At 43.5% G+C, this 19,469-nt stretch overlaps 1 protein-coding gene across 3 annotated transcripts in view; it reads right to left on the reverse strand.

Annotated features, from left to right (window-relative positions):
* Positions 1-15,593, reverse strand: part of TMTC1 (transmembrane O-mannosyltransferase targeting cadherins 1) — a 253,746-nt gene extending 238,153 nt beyond the window's left edge. For 2 of the 3 annotated variants that reach the window (XM_087855736.1, XM_045811776.2), the window contains exon 1: positions 15,110-15,592. In XM_087855736.1, the coding sequence (XP_087711862.1) occupies positions 15,110-15,414 (305 nt within the window). In that variant the 5' untranslated portion in view covers positions 15,415-15,592. Of the gene's footprint in view, positions 1-15,109 lie in introns of all 3 variants that reach the window. The other variant, XM_045811777.2, reaches the window with a different exon arrangement.
* Between the last annotated feature and the right edge of the window lie 3,876 nt (positions 15,594-19,469).

Raw genomic sequence — 19,469 nt, forward strand, 5'->3', positions numbered from 1 at the left:
TTGAAGAGTTATTGCGTCTTGACTATCAAACAGACCAAACTGCGTAAGTCAAACTAATTTTCATTTCAATTCATTCTAACAGATACGTACTGAGTGCCCACTTTCATGTCACATATGATGTAGGGCCCAGAGACACAAAGAGAAGACATGGCCAAAAGTTAACAGCATCGTAGGAGAAAGAGAGACACTGAACAGATAATAGTTAGGGAAAGAAATCTAGCAGTGAGAGAACCTACCAGGGGCAGAGACAGGAAAGAGGGAGGTATTCTGCCTGTGTGCAGGACAGGGAAGGTGGGTGGTATCCAATGTGGGGCAGCAGCCCCTCTGGGTGCTACTGAAACGCCGGAGCACCGTCACAGGAGAGCTCCAGGACGCTGCAAAGACGGGAGTCTCAAAAATGATGTCTTAGGAAAGCAGGCTTGAGGAGATGCGGAATGCTCAGCCTAGAGAAAAATGATGGAAATGATCCCAAATTCTCCAAAGGAAAGGATCTTTGCCATATTGTGGTCCTACCCCTAGTGTCCAGCACAATGCCTGGTTCACGGTTGTCAAAATTAAGTGGATAAATGGATGGATGTACACACGAATTCATGAGTGAGTGAAGCAATGCACGTAAGTAGCTCTCAGAGTGGAAAGGAAGACCCAATAACAACGTTGCGAGGAGACTGTCCAAGGGCCAAGTGTAGCCTGCAAATTGTTTTGTTTCACCTGTATACCTTTTATTTCTTTAATTTACCAACATTTTTAAAACAGATGATTTCATATAAAAACTTCCAGCTTCTCTTGAAATATTAGGCCTGAATTCTGGGCCTACATGGCTGCATGGAAATATCTGTGTGCCCATTTAGATGGCGTAAGTACTCACAATTTGACACAGTACAAGCCAACTACCCAGCTCAAAGGAAGAAGCAGTATTTAAGACCAGAACTGGTGTCTGGATAACCAGAAATGTCCACATAGAGCATGAAAACCAGCCCACCCTAAACACCACCTAAGTAGAACAGTCTTTCACGTTCCATGTCACCCTGAACACACTCCATTATAGCATTTACTCAGTTTTTTAAAACTCTTTTACCATATTCCTCAAATATTATAAGCATTTTTCATGCACTGTAAAAAATTCCTTTCTTTTCATCATATCCATCCCACCTAGCACACAGTAGAGTCCAAATGAAAGTTTACTGAATGCACAAATAAACTTACATTAAGTTGGAAGTCGAGAAGACCATCTTTCCCTTTCAACAATAAGAATCTCTAATTTTATTTGATTTAACCTTCATCCCTAATTTAAAGCTAATCTGAGCAATAGGAAATATATATTTTTTCTTTTGAGAAAAAATCTGAACAGGGTTAAGCATCTGCCTTCGGCTCAGGTCATGATCTCAGGGTCCTGGGATCGAGCCCCACGTCGGGCTCCCCACTCATCGGGGAGTCTGCTTCTCCCTCTGCCCCGCCACCACTCATTCTCCCTCTCTCTCCCTCTCAAATAAATAAATCTTTAAAAAAAGAAAAAGAAGAAGAAGAAGAAGAAGACAAAGAAGAAGAAAAGAAAAAATCTGAATAGTCATGTATGACCGGTTGGAAGCCTTCCAGACTCTGGCAAATACGAACGCAAATGCCCCTCCTCCATGGGAGCTCTTCTGCCTCCCAGTAAAACTGCCCAGAAACGTGGGGCTATAATGAGCTCACAGCAATCACAGGGTACTGGTCCCCAGAAAAGGCCACAGGGTCACACAGTGTCTCACCAAGGAGTCATAGGAGGAGGAGTGGGAAGGGGAGAGGAAAGCCACTGGCTGCCCCTCCCTCTCTAGATAAAGCCCCTTACTCTTTAATTTTCTTCTTTGGGAAACAGTTCTGGTTTAAAAAAACAAAACCGGGCTGGATCCCTGGAGGAGACTTCTACTATGGAATAGGCTAGGACCACTCCTCCAGGGGACCCCAGCTCCACTCAAACAGCTCTACCTCCACAAACTGGCAGACGGCCGGAACCTGCGCAGGTCAGGATTGTCCCCCGGGGGGACTCCAGTCTGGTGTTCGGTCCTGCACCTGGGGTTTTCCTGGTATACAGATGAAGCAACATTTAAGAGGGTTGCACATCTACTTCATTCCTAGGGACAATGTGATTAATTAGCCCCCACCAGCGATCCCTCCTGGGGGGTCATGGCATTCTGATCACCACTGCATCCCTGCTGCTATCATCGTAAAGGCACTCACCTTGCCTTTGGCGGCTAAGCTCTGCCACTTGGCACCTGGTACTCCAGGATCCCACCACTCCACTGCAATCAGAAAGCCCAGCTCAATCGCATCTCCCACATCACACCTGCCTACAGAAAAAAGCCAATGCAGAGCTTCTCAAAGTTGCAGGTGCTCCCCCACGAAAATGTATTTCTTAATGCCTCAGTGGAGGGAAAATCATCTGGCCCTCTCAAGAAACGTAGTAGAGTGGTGGGAGGAAGGTGTGGGCAGGCGGCATGGGGGAAACACATCGCAACATTCCTATCTCAATGAGCTTTTGGATTCTTTTTTCTATATTACACCAGAGATACTTGGCATCTTACCTTCACGCAACATATGTTCCCACTGAGTCCCAGTGGTTCCCAGGATTCCGAATCCCCTGGGGTGCTGGCTACAATTGCCGATTCCCTCATCCCACTGCAAGGTATTTTAAGTCAGTAAATCTGAAATGGGACCCAGAGATCTGTCCTGAGAAGCCCAGTGATTCAAACCAGGTGATACTCAGAACAATACAAGACATGCATCTCTAAGCTTAAAGGAAGGCTACCTATATCTGCCACACTTACCAGGAAAATCCAGATTTCTCAGCAGTAACACAACATACATTCTTTTCCAATATGAACTACAAACCAGGGGGAAAAAATTAAATGTGCCTTAACCATCTTAACCTCAACCATCTGTTTCTGCTATCTCCAATAACGAGTTCTCCAACACTTTCCTTGTGAGTTTCCACGGCGCAAAACTGAACGCGCAGTACATTTTCCGGTCTTCCTTGACTGCCACTCATTTTTCTTCTTCCCCCTCTCTTGCCACCCTCTCAGCTCTCAAATGCTTATAAGTGGTTTCCATAGTCTTCTTAGATCATTCAACCAATAAATAACAACATCTGGTTTTTCTCGTTTTCCTCTAAGGCGAATCCCTTTGGCCCTTAATCATTTTGGTTGCTCTTCTTCTGCGTTCCCTCTAGTACCAGGAATAAATCAGCAAATCATCATCACTTAATGTATCAAAGAACCAAAGGATGTGATTCACAGGCACCAAGGCAAACAACAGTGCAGGGGGGAGACTGGTGCTCTGAGACACAAACAAAATTTATGGTCTGGGTTGTGCTCAAGGCATCCCATCCTCACCTGGCTACGAGGAAGCTACGGGGAGGGGACAGGGGAAAAGGGGCTTGTTGGAGGAGCCCACACCCACGCAAGTGGCAGTTACTGTCACTAGGGTCACATAAGAGCTCAGAGCAGCAAGTGCATCAAGAAACAGTGGGGAAATCAAGGACAGGAAGATCTATGACCACATTTAGAAGGCAGCAAGTCCCAGGAGAAAATCTTCAAAAAGAAAGTCAACAAATAATAAAAATTAACAGATCAACACCAGATATTAAATATAGTTAGTTAGAAGTATAATTGAGTTGTCAATTTTTAACCAATTTGTTTTCCTTTGAAGGTATGTGTTTGGTAAATTTCCCGGACACAGTGCAATTCTGACAGTTACTAGTCAGAAGTTTATGTGAGCACAAAGTCCTGCACAGGACTGCACTCCCTTCAGACACTGGCCGCAAGCTCAATGGTCCCCAGACTACCTGCACTGTGGACCAACTGGCTGCAAATTTGGGGGTTCCCACAACTGCCTCAGGTTTGATAATCTGCAGGAATGACTCACAGAATTCAAGAAAGCATTAAACTTGTGATTTCAGTTTTATTATAAAGGATACAAATCAAAACCTATCAAAAGAAAAGACCCATGGAGAGAGGTCTGGGAGGGTCCCAAACATAAACCTTCCCTCTCTTCAGGACACATCACCCCCTCAGCACAATGATGTCTGATTACCAATCAGGCAAACGCAACCAAGCTTCCATGTCAAGTTTTTAACTGGGGATTCGTTACTTAGGTTGATTGATTCAATCAATCCCTGGGCATGTAACTGAACTCAATCTCCAACACCACTTTCCCTTCCCGAAGGTTGGAAGGTAGAGCTGGCATGTGGCTCAAAGCCCCATCTCTCTAATCCTATGACTGGTCTTTCCAGCATAGCCAGCGCACGTTCTGAAACTATCAGGAGGCCCACCATGAGTTACCCCTTCCTTAGCATAAGCTCAAGTGTGATCTCGGGGCCCACTGTGAGCAACAGAGACACTCCTATCACTCAGGAAATTCCAAGGGTTTAGAAGCTCCCTCCCAGGAACCTGGGCTAAAGGCCAGACACATTCTTTATTCTACAGTACTTGGGGATAGAAAATCACAGTCATCATAGTTCCCTTCAGAAAGTATTTTCAGAGCCTTACACTCCATTTGATCCAACTGGAAATAATGTCATGTCTACCTCACTGGCTTGAAAAAACATGGCCATTCTTTACAGACTGTAGGACACAGGCATTAATGAACTTTAGTCCCCTGACAGCAGGGTTTGGAGAAAACTCTGTGTAATTCTGAGGTTTGCCTCGGAAGGTACAGCTGCTATGTTCACCCTTAAAATTTACAGCAAGCATCCCCCAACCATCACACTTCAATATACCGCACAAGAGGAGAATGGTCCCCAAGTGCTGTAGACCCTCATTCTCTACTGTCAGTCCCAGCAGGAGACAACAGGGAGCCACAACTGACCCTTTCAGATGCAAAACTAGCCCTTAACCTCACAGAAAGCAGGACCCACTGGAATCCATCTCTATGTGTCCAGGAAATTCTTCATCTGCCTCCACTTTCTCTTTGACAGAGGTAAATAAACCAAGAAATAAATCAAGCGGATTTTTTTGTCTATATTATAAAAGTGTAGCCCTACCTAAACATTTACCTGAAAAAGTCAAGCGTTCACATAAGTGATTCATTCATTCATTCATTCTTTCAACAGTAATTTATGAAGCCCCTACTCTGCATGGCAGGCACTGTTCCAGGTGCTAAGGATACACCTCATGGAGCTTACACGATAGTGAGAGAAGAGAAAAACGAACAATAAATCCATGTTGCCAGACAGCAATGAGGGCTACTTAGGCAAAGAGGGTAGAAAGTGAGAGAGTGAGGATAAAACATGGAGGACAGTCCACCATTTTGGATTGGGGAGCCAGGGAAGTGTCAAGGAAGAAATGACATTTAAGCAGAGATTGAAGGTGGTGAGAGAGCAAGAGTGCACAGGTCTGGGCAAAGAGCATTCCAGAAAGTGCAAAGGTCCCAGGCAGTAGCAAGTGTAGCCTGTAAAGGGCACAAGGACTCTAGAATGCTGGCAGAGGTAGAATGAGGAGCAGACTGATAGACTAGAGGTCAGAGGGGTGGCCAGGGGTCAGATCAACAGGGTTTCGGAGAATAGAAACTATTTCTCATCATTTGGAAAAGTAACAGTGCCATTAATTCTGGCATGACCAAGCATTCCTCCCCCTGTCCCTGCCTTTTTAAGTGGAATGACTATGTATTCAAAGTTAGGAAAGACATGAACGGTAGCTCCAAAGAAGACAGAAAAGACATGTGTTGATTTAAAAAAAAAAAAAAATGCTTCCAATGGTGTTTTCCAAGCCTTCACATTCAGAGGCTCATCTATAAAAACCCTCATAATTCAAAAATATATTCCTCTCATTTTCCATCCTTCTACACCGCCAGACTATAGTCTAAAGCCCATCCTACATCGAAGGCATATGCTGGCAGGCAACAATCTTAACCTCCCCCTCTTGGGGTGTCTAAGATAAACCTTAGTTTGGCATGCAATTTGCAGAGGCCATTTTTTTCATTCTTCATCATAAAATCTTTATTGCCTCCAATCATATTTTTCCTTGGCTATATCCATCACTGAACATCCTAGACAATCTAATCAAACAATCTCCAGGTGTCTGCCATCATAGACTTAGAACACAAACTTACCAGCTTTGCTGCAACAGACCATCTCCAAATGAATTCCAAAGAGGACAAATCAAAAGGAACAGAACCAAAATGAACACGCCACCATTTCTTTAAGATTTTGGGCATAGAGGCTAGAGCTGATTTTCATGGTTGGCATATCATCTGTGACTAAAAGATGCAAACTGCTGCAAAAAAAAAAAAAAATCTCTCCAGATCCAAGCATTAAAATGTTGCAAATCCTTACAGCTGCACATATTAAGATATTCTATTTTTTAACTCTGACATTTCAAACCACCCACTTTCACTCTTATGGTGTATACCACCATCAGAAGCCTTCAATAAGATAAACCTTTATAGCAAACTGGTAGAATGCTATGATCCAGTAGTCTAAACTCAGAGAGAGACTCAAGAGTTTAAGGTCCTCTCATTTGCCTCAGTTTCCCCAACTTTAACATGGAACATCCCTGTTTCTTTCTTGTTGAAGGAAGCTTCCCCTTGCTTCCTGATGTGGAATGGCACTGCTAACAATCCAGCAAAAGCTTCTCAAGAGGAAAGGGGCAGAGAGGAAATAAAATTAAAAAACTAAGCACCTTTTAAATCCATCAGGGCCATTCGTCAAGGTGGGGGTTATGGGCATCATGGGTTTTGGTTCTGTGTCAATTAAGTGCCTACAGAGTGACTTAACGTGTTTAATGTCCTGATTCCGGAGTTAAAAACAGGTCACGGCCAGTGGAGGATAAAGAAGCAAAATAAAAAAAGGTGACTGCTGCAGATTAAGTTTTCACAGATGTTTTGATTCTGCTCTACAATGGTCCAAAAATATTCCTGTGTGCCCTTGGAAATGATCTTATGAAAAGACCGAACAGAAGATTTGACTGGGAACAGAAATTCATTAGAATTCTAAACTCACTTCAAGGAACACAGAGAGGACCATTTGTATCAGTTAAAGTTTGACTGGAGAAGCGGAACCACCGGGAATGATACCGCAGCAGGGATTTACTGTAGAGATCTGACCTTTCCCAACTGTGGAAGCCAGCTAGGCAAGCCTGCCGCTTCTGTCTGCATCGGACCTCAAAAGCCACCAGGGTAGGCATTTGGGAGGGAGGAAGGATGGACTGGAAGGAGGGGAGAGGAAGGAAGAGCTGGAAGCGAATGTGAACTAAAACGCATGTCTGCTGCTCACAGCTTCTAAGGCTCCAACTTTAATGATGCGAGTGGCTTTCAACAGGCTGGAGCTCTTCCCTGCAGGGCTGCACTCACACCTGCACCGCGCTTCCAAGTAGCTAGAGCACCATGATCTGGAGAGTTCCGGGGGAGCTATGGACCTAGCTACTGTCGCCCGCCAGCAGCGGGTGAGCTGGCATGTCTGTGACAGCCCACGGGAGCTGTGACAGCACTAATATGTACACCGGCCCTCTGACTGGGAACATGGCCACTTCACTTTCACTTTTCAGATCTCGGAGAAATTTCTCTTGTACAGCTATAACCTAGTGCAATACAGGGAAAGAATTTCCAGGAAACAGAGTTCCAATTTCGTTAAACTGACGTAATACAAAGCCATCATATCTTGGTAAACTGCCTTCATTTTCCTTTGCACCCTGCCCCACAAACTGGTAGAGCAGGCACTCTAAAAATCCACTTCCTTATTCCAATTTCAACTGATTGCTTATTCAAGAAAAACTGATTAATATGTTTCTATGCATGCAAGTACCTTTATAGTAACAAGCATTACACATCTTTATTTATTAATAACATATTTATTCTTAAGGTAATTTCCAGCTCTCAATATGCGTGACATTCATTCAGTGAATCAAAGATAATAAACTATTTTAATAAAAACTAGGTTTGAGTGGCGCTTAGGTGGCTCTGTTGGTTAAGTGTCTGATTCTTGGTTTTGGCTTGGGTCATGATCTCATGGGTCCTGGGATCGAGCCCCAGGTGGGACTCCAAGCTCAGGGGAAAGTCGGCCTGCAGATTCTCTACCTTTGCTTCCCCTCCCCCACTTGCATGCTCTCTCTAAAATAAATAAACAAATCTTTAAAAAACAAACCAACCTAGGTTTGAGTTTTGCACTGGGAAAGACAAGCTACAGAATGGGAGAAAGTATGTGCCAACCACATAGCTGACAAAGGACTTGTACTACAATATATAAAGAAATCTCAAAATTCAACATGAAAGAATAAAAGTCCACTTAGGAAATGGACAAAAGATATGAAGAGACATTTTAACGAAGAGGACACATAGAGGGCAAACAAGCACATATTTAACACCATCAGCCATTAGGGAAAAGCAAATTAAAATCCCAATGAGATATCACTGTACGCCTATCAGAGTGGCTACCATAAAAAAAAAAAAAAAGTGACAATACCAAATGCTGGTGAGGAAGCAAAATAATAGGATTATTCACACACGGTATGGAAAGGTCTGGAAAACAGTTAATCGGTTTCTTAAAAAATGAAATATGCAATCACTATGGGACCCAGCGGTTGCAACCCTGGACATTTATCCCAAGAAATAAAACCTGTGTTTACATAAAAAACCCGTAAGTGAATGTTTATAGTGGTTTTTGTTGTAACAGCCCAAAACTGGAAACAACCCAGATGTCCTTCAACAGGAGAATGGTGAAACCGTGGGACATCCACACAATGGAAAACTACTCAGCAACAGAAGGAATTAACTCCTGATATGCAACAAATCTGAATAAACTCCAAAGAATTATGCTAAATGCGAAAAAAGCCAATCTCAATAGGTTACCTACTATCCGATTCCACATATAGCATTCTCAAAATGACAAAATTATAGACAAGGAGAACAGATTAGTGGTGATTATGGAGCAGGGTGGGGTGTTACAAATCAGGGGTTTGTTACGAATGAGGTGTTTATAACTATAATAAGGAAGCAGGAAGGGTCCTTAGGTCGACATCGTTCTGTATCTTGACTGTGTGGTAATCTTGGAAATCTACATGTGACAAAACTGCATAGGACTAAATACACACTTAACAAAGATAAAAGAGTACATGTAAAACTGGTAAACTCTAAATAAAAGCTGTGGACTGTATCAATGTCAACTTCCGGGTTGGGATATTGTACTACAGTTATGCAAGGCTCTAACCCTGGAGGAAAATGGATAAAAATTTCTATATTATTACTTACAACTGCATGGGAATGTACAGTTATTTCACAACGAAAAGGGTTTTTATTTAATGCCAAAGACACTATAAGAAAAGAAACTACAGGCCAACATTCATGCTAAACACAGATGCAAAAGTCCTCAATAAAATACTAGCAAACTGAATTCAACAGCACATTTAAAGGAACATACGCCATAACCAACTGGGTTTTATCCCTGGGATACAAGAATGGTTTGACATCCCCAATTCACCTAGTGTGACATACCACATTAACAAAATGGACGGTAAAAATTACATGATCATGTCCACAGATGCAAGAAAAGCAGCTGACAAAATTCAACACCCTTCATGGTAAAAAGTCTCAAAAACTAGATTTAGAAAGAGTTTACCTCAACATAATAAAGAACATATACGAAAAGCCCACAATTAACATCATACTCAATGGTGAAAATTGAAAGCTTTTTCTCTGAGATCAAGAACAAGACAAGGACGCCCACTCTTGCACTTCTATTCAGCATACACTGGAAGTCCTAGCCAGACCCATTAGGCAAGAAAAAGAAATAAAAGACATTTACACTGGGGAAAAAAAGAAGTAAAATTATCTGTTTGCATATGACACCGATCTTTTATGTTAGAGAACCCAAAAGACTCAAAAAAAAAAAAAACTGTTAGAATATTCAAATCAGTAAAGTTGCAAAATACGAATCAATATACAAAAATCAGCTGCATTTGTATCAACTACATTTCAATAAAAAATGTATTTCTTTTACACCATTTCTTTTACACCAATAAAGAACAATCCAAAATTAAGAAAACAATCCCATCTGCAACAGCATCAAAAAGAATAAAATTCTTAGGAATAAACTTAACCAAAGAAGTGAAAAACTTGTACAATTAAAAATATAAATCATTAGGGGCGCCTGGGTGGCACAGTGGTTAAGCGTCTGCCTTTGGCTCAGGGCGTGATCCCGGCGTTATGGGATCGAGCCCCACATCAGGCTCCTCCGCTACGAGCCTGCTTCCTCCTCTCCCACTCTCCCTGCTTGTGTTCCCTCTCTCGCTGGCTGTCTCTATCTCTGTCAAATGAATAAATAAAATCTTTAAAAATATATATATATAAATCACTGACGAAAGAAATTAAAGAAGACACAAATAAACAGAAAGACATTCCAAGTTCATGGATCAGAAGACTTACTATTGTTAAAATGTCCATAATACTCAAAAGCCAATTATAGAGGCAATGTATTCTATATTAATATCCTAATGGCTTTTTTTTTTTTTTTACTGAAATAGAAAAAAAAATCACAAAATTCATTTGGAAAAACAAAAAACCCTTGAATATACAAAGCAATTTTGAGAAAGAACAAAGCAGGAAGCATCACACTTCCTGATTTCAAACTATATTACAAAGCTACAGTAATTAAACAGTATGGTACTGGAATAAAAACAAACATACTTGCCAACAGAAAAGAATAGACAGACCAGAAACTAATCTACACATATATGGTCAAATGATTTTCAACGTAAAGGCCAAGTACACACAACAGAGAAATGACAGTCTCTTCAATAGTCTTTGGAAAACTGGATATCCACATGCAAAAGAATTAACCTGGACCCTTATCTTATCCTGTACACAAAAATCAACTTAAAATGTATTAAGAATTTAAATGTAAGACCTGAAACTTGTAAAATTTCCAGAAGAAAAACATTGGTCATGATCCCAGGGCCCTGCTCAGTGGGGGAGCCTGCTTCTCCCTCTCCCTGTGCTGCTGCCTGCCCCCTGCTTGTGCTCACTCTCTCTCTCCTTCTCTGTCAAATAAATAAATAAAATCTTTAAAAAAAAAAAAAAGAGAAAAACAGGGGAGAACTTCATGACGTTAGACTTAGCAATGATTTTTTAAATATGACACCAAAAGTATAACAATAAAAACAATATTAGGTAACTGGGACTACATCAAACTAAAAAACCTCTGTACAGCAAAAGAAGTAATCAACAGAGTTAACAGGCAACCTATGGAACAGGACAAAATATTTGCAAAGTATGTATCTGATAAGTTATTGATATCCAAAATACATAAAAAACTCCTACAACTCGAGGTTAAAAAAATATATATATATGATGAAAAAAACGGGCAAAGGGCTTGAACAGACATTTCTCCAATAAAGACTTAGCCATAAAAATGAAATCTTGCCATTTGTGACAACATGGATGGACCTAGAGGGTATTATGCTAATGAACTAAGTCAGACAGACAAAGATGAATACCTTATGACTTCATTTACATGTGGAATTTAAAAAACAAAACAACCAAACAGAACAAAACAGACACAAACTCAGATACAGGAAACAGATAACTGGTTGGGGGGGGGGGCAGGCAAACTAGGTGAAGGGCATTAAGAAGTACAAACTTCCAGTTATAAAATAAATAAGTCATGGAGATGTAATGTACAGCCTAGGGAACATAGTCGATCATATTGTAATAAATTTGTATAGTGACAGATGGTAACCAGACTTATAGTGGGGACCATTTTATAATATATAAAAACATCAAATCACTATGGTATACATCTGAAACTAATAGGGTATTGTATGTCAATTATACCTTTAAAAAAAGACACACAAATGGCCAACAGGTGCATGAAAAGATGCTTAACATCACTAATCATCAGGGAAATGCAAATCAAAACCACAATGACTTATCACCTCTGTCACACCGACTAGGCTGGTTTTTATGGAAAAAAAAAAAGGTAACAAATGTTGGCAAGGATGTGGAAAACTAGAACCACTGTACGCTATCGGTGGGAACGTAAAAGATGCAGCTCCTATGGAGAACAGTACAGAGATTCCACAAAAGGCTAAATACAATTACTTTATAATCCAGCAATCCTACTTCCGGTTATAAATCCAAAAGAATTGAAATCAGGATCTTGAAGAGATTTATGCACTGCCAAGTTCACTGCTGCAACATTCACAATAACTAAGACATGGACACAACCTAATTGCCCATAATCAGATGAATGGATTAAAAAAAAAAGTGGGGGGCGCCTGGGTGGCTCAGTCAGTTGAGTGTCTGTCTTCAGCTCAGGTCAGGATCTCAGGGTCCTAGGATCAAGCCTGCATTGGGCTCCCTGCTCAGTGAGAAGTTTGCTTCTCCCTCTGCCCCTTCTCTTGCTCGTGCTCTCTCTTTCTCATTCTCACTCTCTCTCTAATAAGGAAAGTCTTTAAAAAAATAAAAAATAAAAATAAATGGTCTATACATACAATGAAATATTATTCAGCCTTAAAAAAGGAAATCCTATCATATACAACAACATGGATGGACGTGGAGAACATTACACTAAGTGAAATAAGCCAGTCACAGCACAAATACTGCATGACTGTACTCACATAACGTATCCAAAATAGTCAAATTCATAGAAACAGAGAGTGGAAGGATGGCTGCCAAGGGCAGGAGCAGGGGAGCCCAGAGAGCTGCCGTTCAGCAGGTATACAGCTCCAGTTATACAAGAGGAACCAGCGCTAGAGAGCTGCTGTGCAACCCTGTACCTAGAAGAACCAGCGCCAGAGAGCTGCTGTGCCTAGAGTTAATACTATTTTATCATGCTCCTAAGAATTTTAAATGGCAAATCTCATGTTAAGTGTTCTTACCACAATAAAAATAAATAAAAATGGTCTTGAATTCTCAAAGATTTTTATTCAAACAAACCTAGCTTAAGATATAATTAAAATGGTGCGTATATATATTTAAAGGCCCACTTTAACTTCATTTTCACCAACTTCCTGAAATAAAAATCATAAAGGCATAATCTATGTAAAGTGTTTTAGGCCAGTGCTTGGTTCACACTGAGTAGTTAATAAATGTGATTATCTGTCCTTCCTTGCAACAATCTTTAGAGTTGTGTGGGTCTAGCATCATCAACGGCATCCCTCGTACATGCCCCTCTTTATGCTGTTACACGAGAAGATCCAGTGTGGAGAAAGCCTCCAGGTCTTATTTTAATTCACACCTGTGAACATGGAAAGATGGGCTTTCTTTTTCTGAAGAGACATCTACCCCTTTCTAATTAGTGCTGTGTTGCTCTCTAGATTTGCAACTCAATCGCCTCAAAAAAAAGAAAAAGTATAGCCAGTAAGATAAGATATACAAACAGCAATGATCTTAGACACCAACCTGCATTTTGTAGCCAATGAGAACAGTGAGAAGTTGGCCCCGCCCTGCAACTCTCCTTCTCCCTTACCCCTGTTCCCCCAAAGGCTTGCTAACATTCCTCTTCATCAATGGCCTTGCCTCTTGTCTACTTCCTTCCCACTCCTCTTTCCTGTCTCTGCTATCTCCTGCATGCATGAAGAAAACATTTTAGAAAGTCAGGAAGAGAAAACATCTTCCCCATCCTCCACGAAGTGGGCGCAGGCACTGGGCCCTAACCTTTCAAAATGGAAAATGCTCAGATCAAGACAGTCTCCATGGCTGTTATAAGCCCAGCACATCTCGTGCTGTGAGCTTCCACACCTTAAATGAACCATCATCCCTCCCTGTAATAAATGAAAAAGCAGGTCAATCTAGACGATAAACATATTATTTGTGCCATCTAAGATTTTAAGAAATATTTCAAAAACTGAGAGCACTGAGCAACTCACTCAGTAGCTGAGGCTATCTTTCAGCCAAAAACCGAAACCACTTTCCAAGAGGACAAATGTTTATAAAATACTCTCTTCAGAGTCAAATGTGCAATTTCCTCACCCTCTTTTAAAACACTTTATTTTCAATAGAAGAATTAAGTCAAAAGCTCATGAATTACTGCCAACTGCTATGGTTTCCTTTTTTAAGTCATCACAGCCACCTGTCAAGAAACCCTGGCCTCCTGGCAAGCTTTTCAAGCCGCCTATCCCGTCTCGAATGTCCATTACCATAAAGACGGGTTCATATTATACCCACTGGAAAAGGCTTAAAACACTGATGATACTGAACCAATATTATTTCAAGTTTTTGTCCGGCACATTATAAGCTTAAATGTTGAGCCAAATTATAAAGGGTTGAATCAAGCTCACGGTGCAGGAGATAGCACTCATACAAAGCCCTCCTCCTCTTCCATCTGAAGCAAGCCCTCTTTTAAATTCAAGAAAATACTCCACCCTACAAAAACCTGGCGTTCTCTCGGTTCCCTTTACACTTTATTCACACCAGAAATGCTGAATCATGACTCTGAGGTTGTAAAACAAAAACTGTTTCGACTGGGACACCAGGATCCCAGAGGATCCCACGCTTCTGCCTTCCTTTGCTTTGCATCTTTTAAAATCTAAATCCCGAGCCCTTCCGCAGACCTGCAGACTGGGAAGGCTCCGCGAGCAGCCAAAGGCTGCAGGTCGGAGGAGAGCCTCCGCTCCCTCCGCTGCGCCTCCCCAAAACCCAGGCAGCCCTGGCAGCTCCTAGCTCTCGCCTCCTCCCCTCCGAACGCGACCCCAGAGGGACTGATACTCTCGCCCTCAGCAAGGCTGCCCAACAGCCTCCGAGAAATTCCCAACTTGGAAGCATCCCCACCACAGCCTCCGGTCCGGAACTCGCTTGGCCCGCACGGTCGCACTTGACCACCGTCCGGCAGGGGTGGGAGCGCGGGAGCCGCTCTCCCAGCCCCGCTCCCAGCCCTCGCCTGAGAGACCAGCCCGCCGAGAGCGCAGACTCTTGAGAAACTCGATCCCAAGTCCCAGCCCGCGCCTCCCCAAACGCCCCGGGAGCCCAGAGAAGCGGGGCCGGGGCCCGCGGCGCAGAGTGGTGTGGATAGCAGGAGACGAGGGAGGCGTGGAGGGGAAGGGGCCGCAAGAAAAGAAACGACCCCCCGAGCCGGTTCCGCAACTTCTCCCAGCTCGACTAGAAGTGAGGAGAAACGGCGGCGGCTGCGAGCGCGAGGTGAGGGACTCACTTGAAGGTGAGGACGCAGAGCGGCCGGTAGGACTTGTGGCTGGTGTTCTCGGCCATGCCCTTGCCCCAGAAGTCGTTGGTGAAGATGCCCCAGCGGAGCGGGGCTCCCGGCCGCACGTCGGGGTTGTTCACGATCGCCCACACGTCGTCGTGCACGAACTCGCCCTGCAGGGAGCGGCTGTAGCACAGGCAGCTCGCCCCGGCCAGCAGCGCCGCGGCCCCGGCCGGCGCGAGTCCGCAGCCCCGCCGCCGGGAGGGCGCGCGGTCGCCGCCGCCGCCGCCTCGGGCACAGCCTGTCACCACCATCGTGCCGCCGCCGCCGCCACCGCTGCCCTGGCCGCTCCCGGGCGTCTGGCATCCTCCCCGGCCGGGGCCCCGGCGGCGCGCCGCGGCTGCCCGGAGGTGGGCTCGGGCATGGTGCGGCGGCAGCTGAACTCGCCGCTAGCGCCCCGCGCTCCGCCGCCGCCTGCGCCGCCGAGTTGGCCCAGCTGCAAATAAACAGCAGTCCCCCCGCCTCCCCCGGCCATCGCCACCTCCTCCGCCCCACTGCGCATGCCCCGCTAGCTCTCGCCTCCACCCGCCCCCCCCCCCCGCCATCCCCGGACTAGGGCCGCCCCCCCCGCCCAGCACCCTCCGCCCCCGCCTGGCTCGCCGCAGCACTCAGCCCCGAGCTCCCGCGTCCCCGGCCGCCGGAGTTCGCGCGCAGGTGGAGCGGGGTCGCGGCGCGGGGCTGCCCGAGAGGCGGAGAAGGGCCACCGGGGTCCTGCCTGGCGCTCCGGGCCACGCTCACCGCCGCCCCCCCCCCAGTCATGCGCCCCCACCACCCCCACCCACGGAGCCGGGGAGAGCCTCATCTTCGGGCACCTCCGGGCCCAGGGCCAGGGCGGGCTTAGCAGGTGCGCCCCCTGAAACCCCCACACTCCCCGCTCGGACACAGAGAAAAGTGGCCACCGCTTCCCGGCAAGTTCCCGGCTTTCAGCACCCCGGACAACAGCGGCAGCGGCGACCGGCGACACGCTCTCCTGCCCGGCGCCCGCGCTCGCGTCCCGTCGCCCTGTCCGCGTCTCCTCCCCGGGAGTTTCTGCCCTCACCGGCCTGCGCCCCGCGCTCGCAGCCTCCGCGTGGGGGAGACCGAGGGGGAAACGGAGCTGCCCCAAGCACCTTCTCGAGACCAAGAGAAAGGGTCTCCTGAACGAGGGCTTCCTCCCCGCCCTGCGCAGTTCGTTCGGGGGCGCCGTGGACTGTTTGCCTTTACCGTCCCTTGCTCTGCTGGCACTTAGTTAAAGTCCCAGGTTCGACTTGGGGTTTGGATCAGGGTATTGAATTGGCTTCTGAAACAATCCTTCTCATTTTATTTCTTACTGAAACTCTTAAGACGATCCAGGAGATGTTGAGCAAATTACTTTTTCTTCCCATCTAAGTGTACCACTTGAGTCTGATGATTATTTCCTGGACTTTGGGCGTGTTTGAACTACTGCTAAATCAATACCACTTGCAAAAAAAGAAGAAAAAATTTAAAACGCTAAGGCCTCAGGCTTTGACTCCCATCTCCCCATTTTTCTGAAAAGTTATTTTCTTTTTCTAAAAATACTGGTTATATATGTAAATAAATTAGGTATACCAGAATGATGATTACTAGAATTTCTCCAGGTTTGAAAAGTCTGTTAACTCTTTGAGGCCCATCGTAAATTTCCATAGCTGTATGTTACTGAAGTTACCTAGAATTTGACATATCCAAAGAGAAGAACTTAAAATACAAAATTTGCCATTTATTCCCATTCTTCAAAAATTCTTAAAAGGTTCATTGATCTTTAAAAAAAAAAGTAAAATAAAAGTCAGAAATTGTTCTTATACTAACTGAACATTTGTGTGACTCTTTACCACACCATTTTTTTTTAATTTTAAGATGTATCCGAGCAGTTGAAAATCCAGTGAATGAAGACAAACATATTCCAAGTCAAGATGCATTTCATCCATTTCACTTTGCTTTTTAGTGACTTGAAAATTAGTGACTGCAAAAAGAAACTGAGAAACCCAAGCATCGATGCTTGATAGCTTTAATATCCAGACATCACACACACCTGAATCTACCATCTTCCCCACAGAACACACTACAGCCTGTCTTTGCCTGCCCATCAATTTAATAGAAATATATTAAGAGTACACTTTGTGCCACCATGTGCTAAATACTGGGCTGGGTTACCAAAGGGGCTCAGAGTGCGCCTGTGTGGGTGTGTGTATAAGGTTAAAACTAGAAAGTCTAAATTTCTAAGTTAACAGCTGACTAGGATTGTGAAATTGCCTTTACTGAAATGATAGTAGGTTTAATAAGCCAATATATCAATTCTTTACCCATAATCCTTACCTTGAGATCATGTCTTATTCCCAAAGAGAGACTAATAACAGATTTTTACAGAGACCTTTTCTCCCTCCAATTTCCCTTAATTGCCCAGGTAGGAGTACAGCCCTGCCCACCCTGTTCTTATTTGAGTTGTTTTCCTTTTTAGATGCAAAGAGCTCTCAGAGTTCTCCATGATAATGGAGAGAAGTGTTGAAGGATGGGAACTGCTCTCCAAACTCCAAAAAGACAATGAAGGAAGTGATAAAGGAAACCTGTAGTGGGATTCCAGGTTTCTGAGGTCGGTTTCATTAAGTTTTCCTCTACATTCAGCAGCATCTCTATTCTATTTAGTTTGGATGATAAATTTGGGATTAATTCACTTTAAAATAGGGAGACACCTCAAAAGTCCTCTCAAGCATGAACCAGTAAGTAAATTCTTTTTTAAAATTAAACAGTTCCTTTGCAGCCCCATCCCTTCCTAATTCAATCTTGTTCTGTGTTCCAGGAAAACAGTGTACAAGTGGTGACGTCAAAGATAGGTTTACATTGATATGCCAGTCCGTCATCCCCTCTGCTTCTCTCTTAAGATGTAAAGCACTCATGTTGGCTAATAAAGGGGCCCAAAAGGAAATGAGATTTCATTCTTGTTACTTAGTCTCTGATTATTTTTAAAGGATTTATAATTAGAGCAATACTACCTTCTAAGACATCTTTTGTCCACTCAGAGCAATTTAAAACATAAATTATCACAGAAGTGCCTCTCTAAGAGGCATACAGATTAAGTCATCGTGTAAATTAAAATGGACCACGGTCCTTGAAGAAATCAGGACACAACTAAAAATAAATCAAGGATAAGTAGGTATTTTACTAAAACAAATTTCAAATTACTGCCCACTATGCTTTTTCAGCCCAATATACACCCCGTTCAGGTGCACCCCATATAAAGGGACAAATGCAATGTTACAAAGTCATAAACTCAGAAAAAGAGTTGATAATATAATTGACATTAAAAATAAATGTTTGTGGTCTAGTTATTTAACTATTACCTGCTCTTGAGGATAATACAGAAAAATATTAAAAAAGAACAAGAAAATTAAAATATACTCCCCTCACCACACCCTGAGCCTATGGTAGGACAGGCAACATGCACTTTCAGAAGCCGGCCAGCACTAGGCAGGACAAGCATGGGACAGTCTGAGGTGCCCTGTAGTCGTAGAATTGGCTGCATCAAGGCTTGGCCCAGGCTGGTAGCAGCAATGGCAGCAGCAGAAACAGCAGCCCCCAGAGAGAGGAGGGGCTCCTTATGGACATAAACTGGCTTCCACTCCCATCCCCCAGATGTAGTTCTGCGAATTCTGCCCAGATTAAAATTAAAGAATATCAGAAATTATCTGTGATCTTGCACTTGGAGTCTCTCGGGCAATAAACTTTGTCAGCAAATTACTACAAGATAAAAGCATACACATGTACATTAAAGTAAAGCATAGCAAGTACTTACTAGACTTCTTCAAAGAGTTCAGAATCTCTGGTTTTGAAAGCTGCTGCAACATTGCAAAGCAAATATCCCCAGTCTTTGAAGCAGACATTTCAAGATTATTGTATACAACAGAAAAAGGTATTTTTGTATGAATGAAATTTTAATTAACTATATTTTTATTTTTACACTTTATACACAAATGAAAAAGCACTTTTCTTCTACAACCTCCACAACTTAAAGGAAATGTCAGAAAAAAACACTAAAATGCTATGTACCGATTTACATTTAAAATTACATTCAGGCTTACAACAACTGGTTTGTATGAAGAGTTAACATTTTTTTAGAAAAATTACCCCATCAGAATCATTAGCTCTAGAAGTACCACGATTTATATTTCGAAATAATTTCTCAGAAATTTATCTTAATGTTGTCATACCTGTAAAATACAGTTAACAGTTCCAGCAACAGTTGGATCAACAGAAAGATGCTTCTCAAAATTAAAATGTATCCCAAAAGGTCCTGATTCACAGCATTTACTGAATT

This window comes from Ursus americanus, chromosome 25, assembly GCF_024610735.1.
Source record: "Ursus americanus isolate L20-20 chromosome 25, mUrsAme1.1.p, whole genome shotgun sequence".
Classification (NCBI taxonomy): domain Eukaryota; kingdom Metazoa; phylum Chordata; class Mammalia; order Carnivora; family Ursidae; genus Ursus; species Ursus americanus.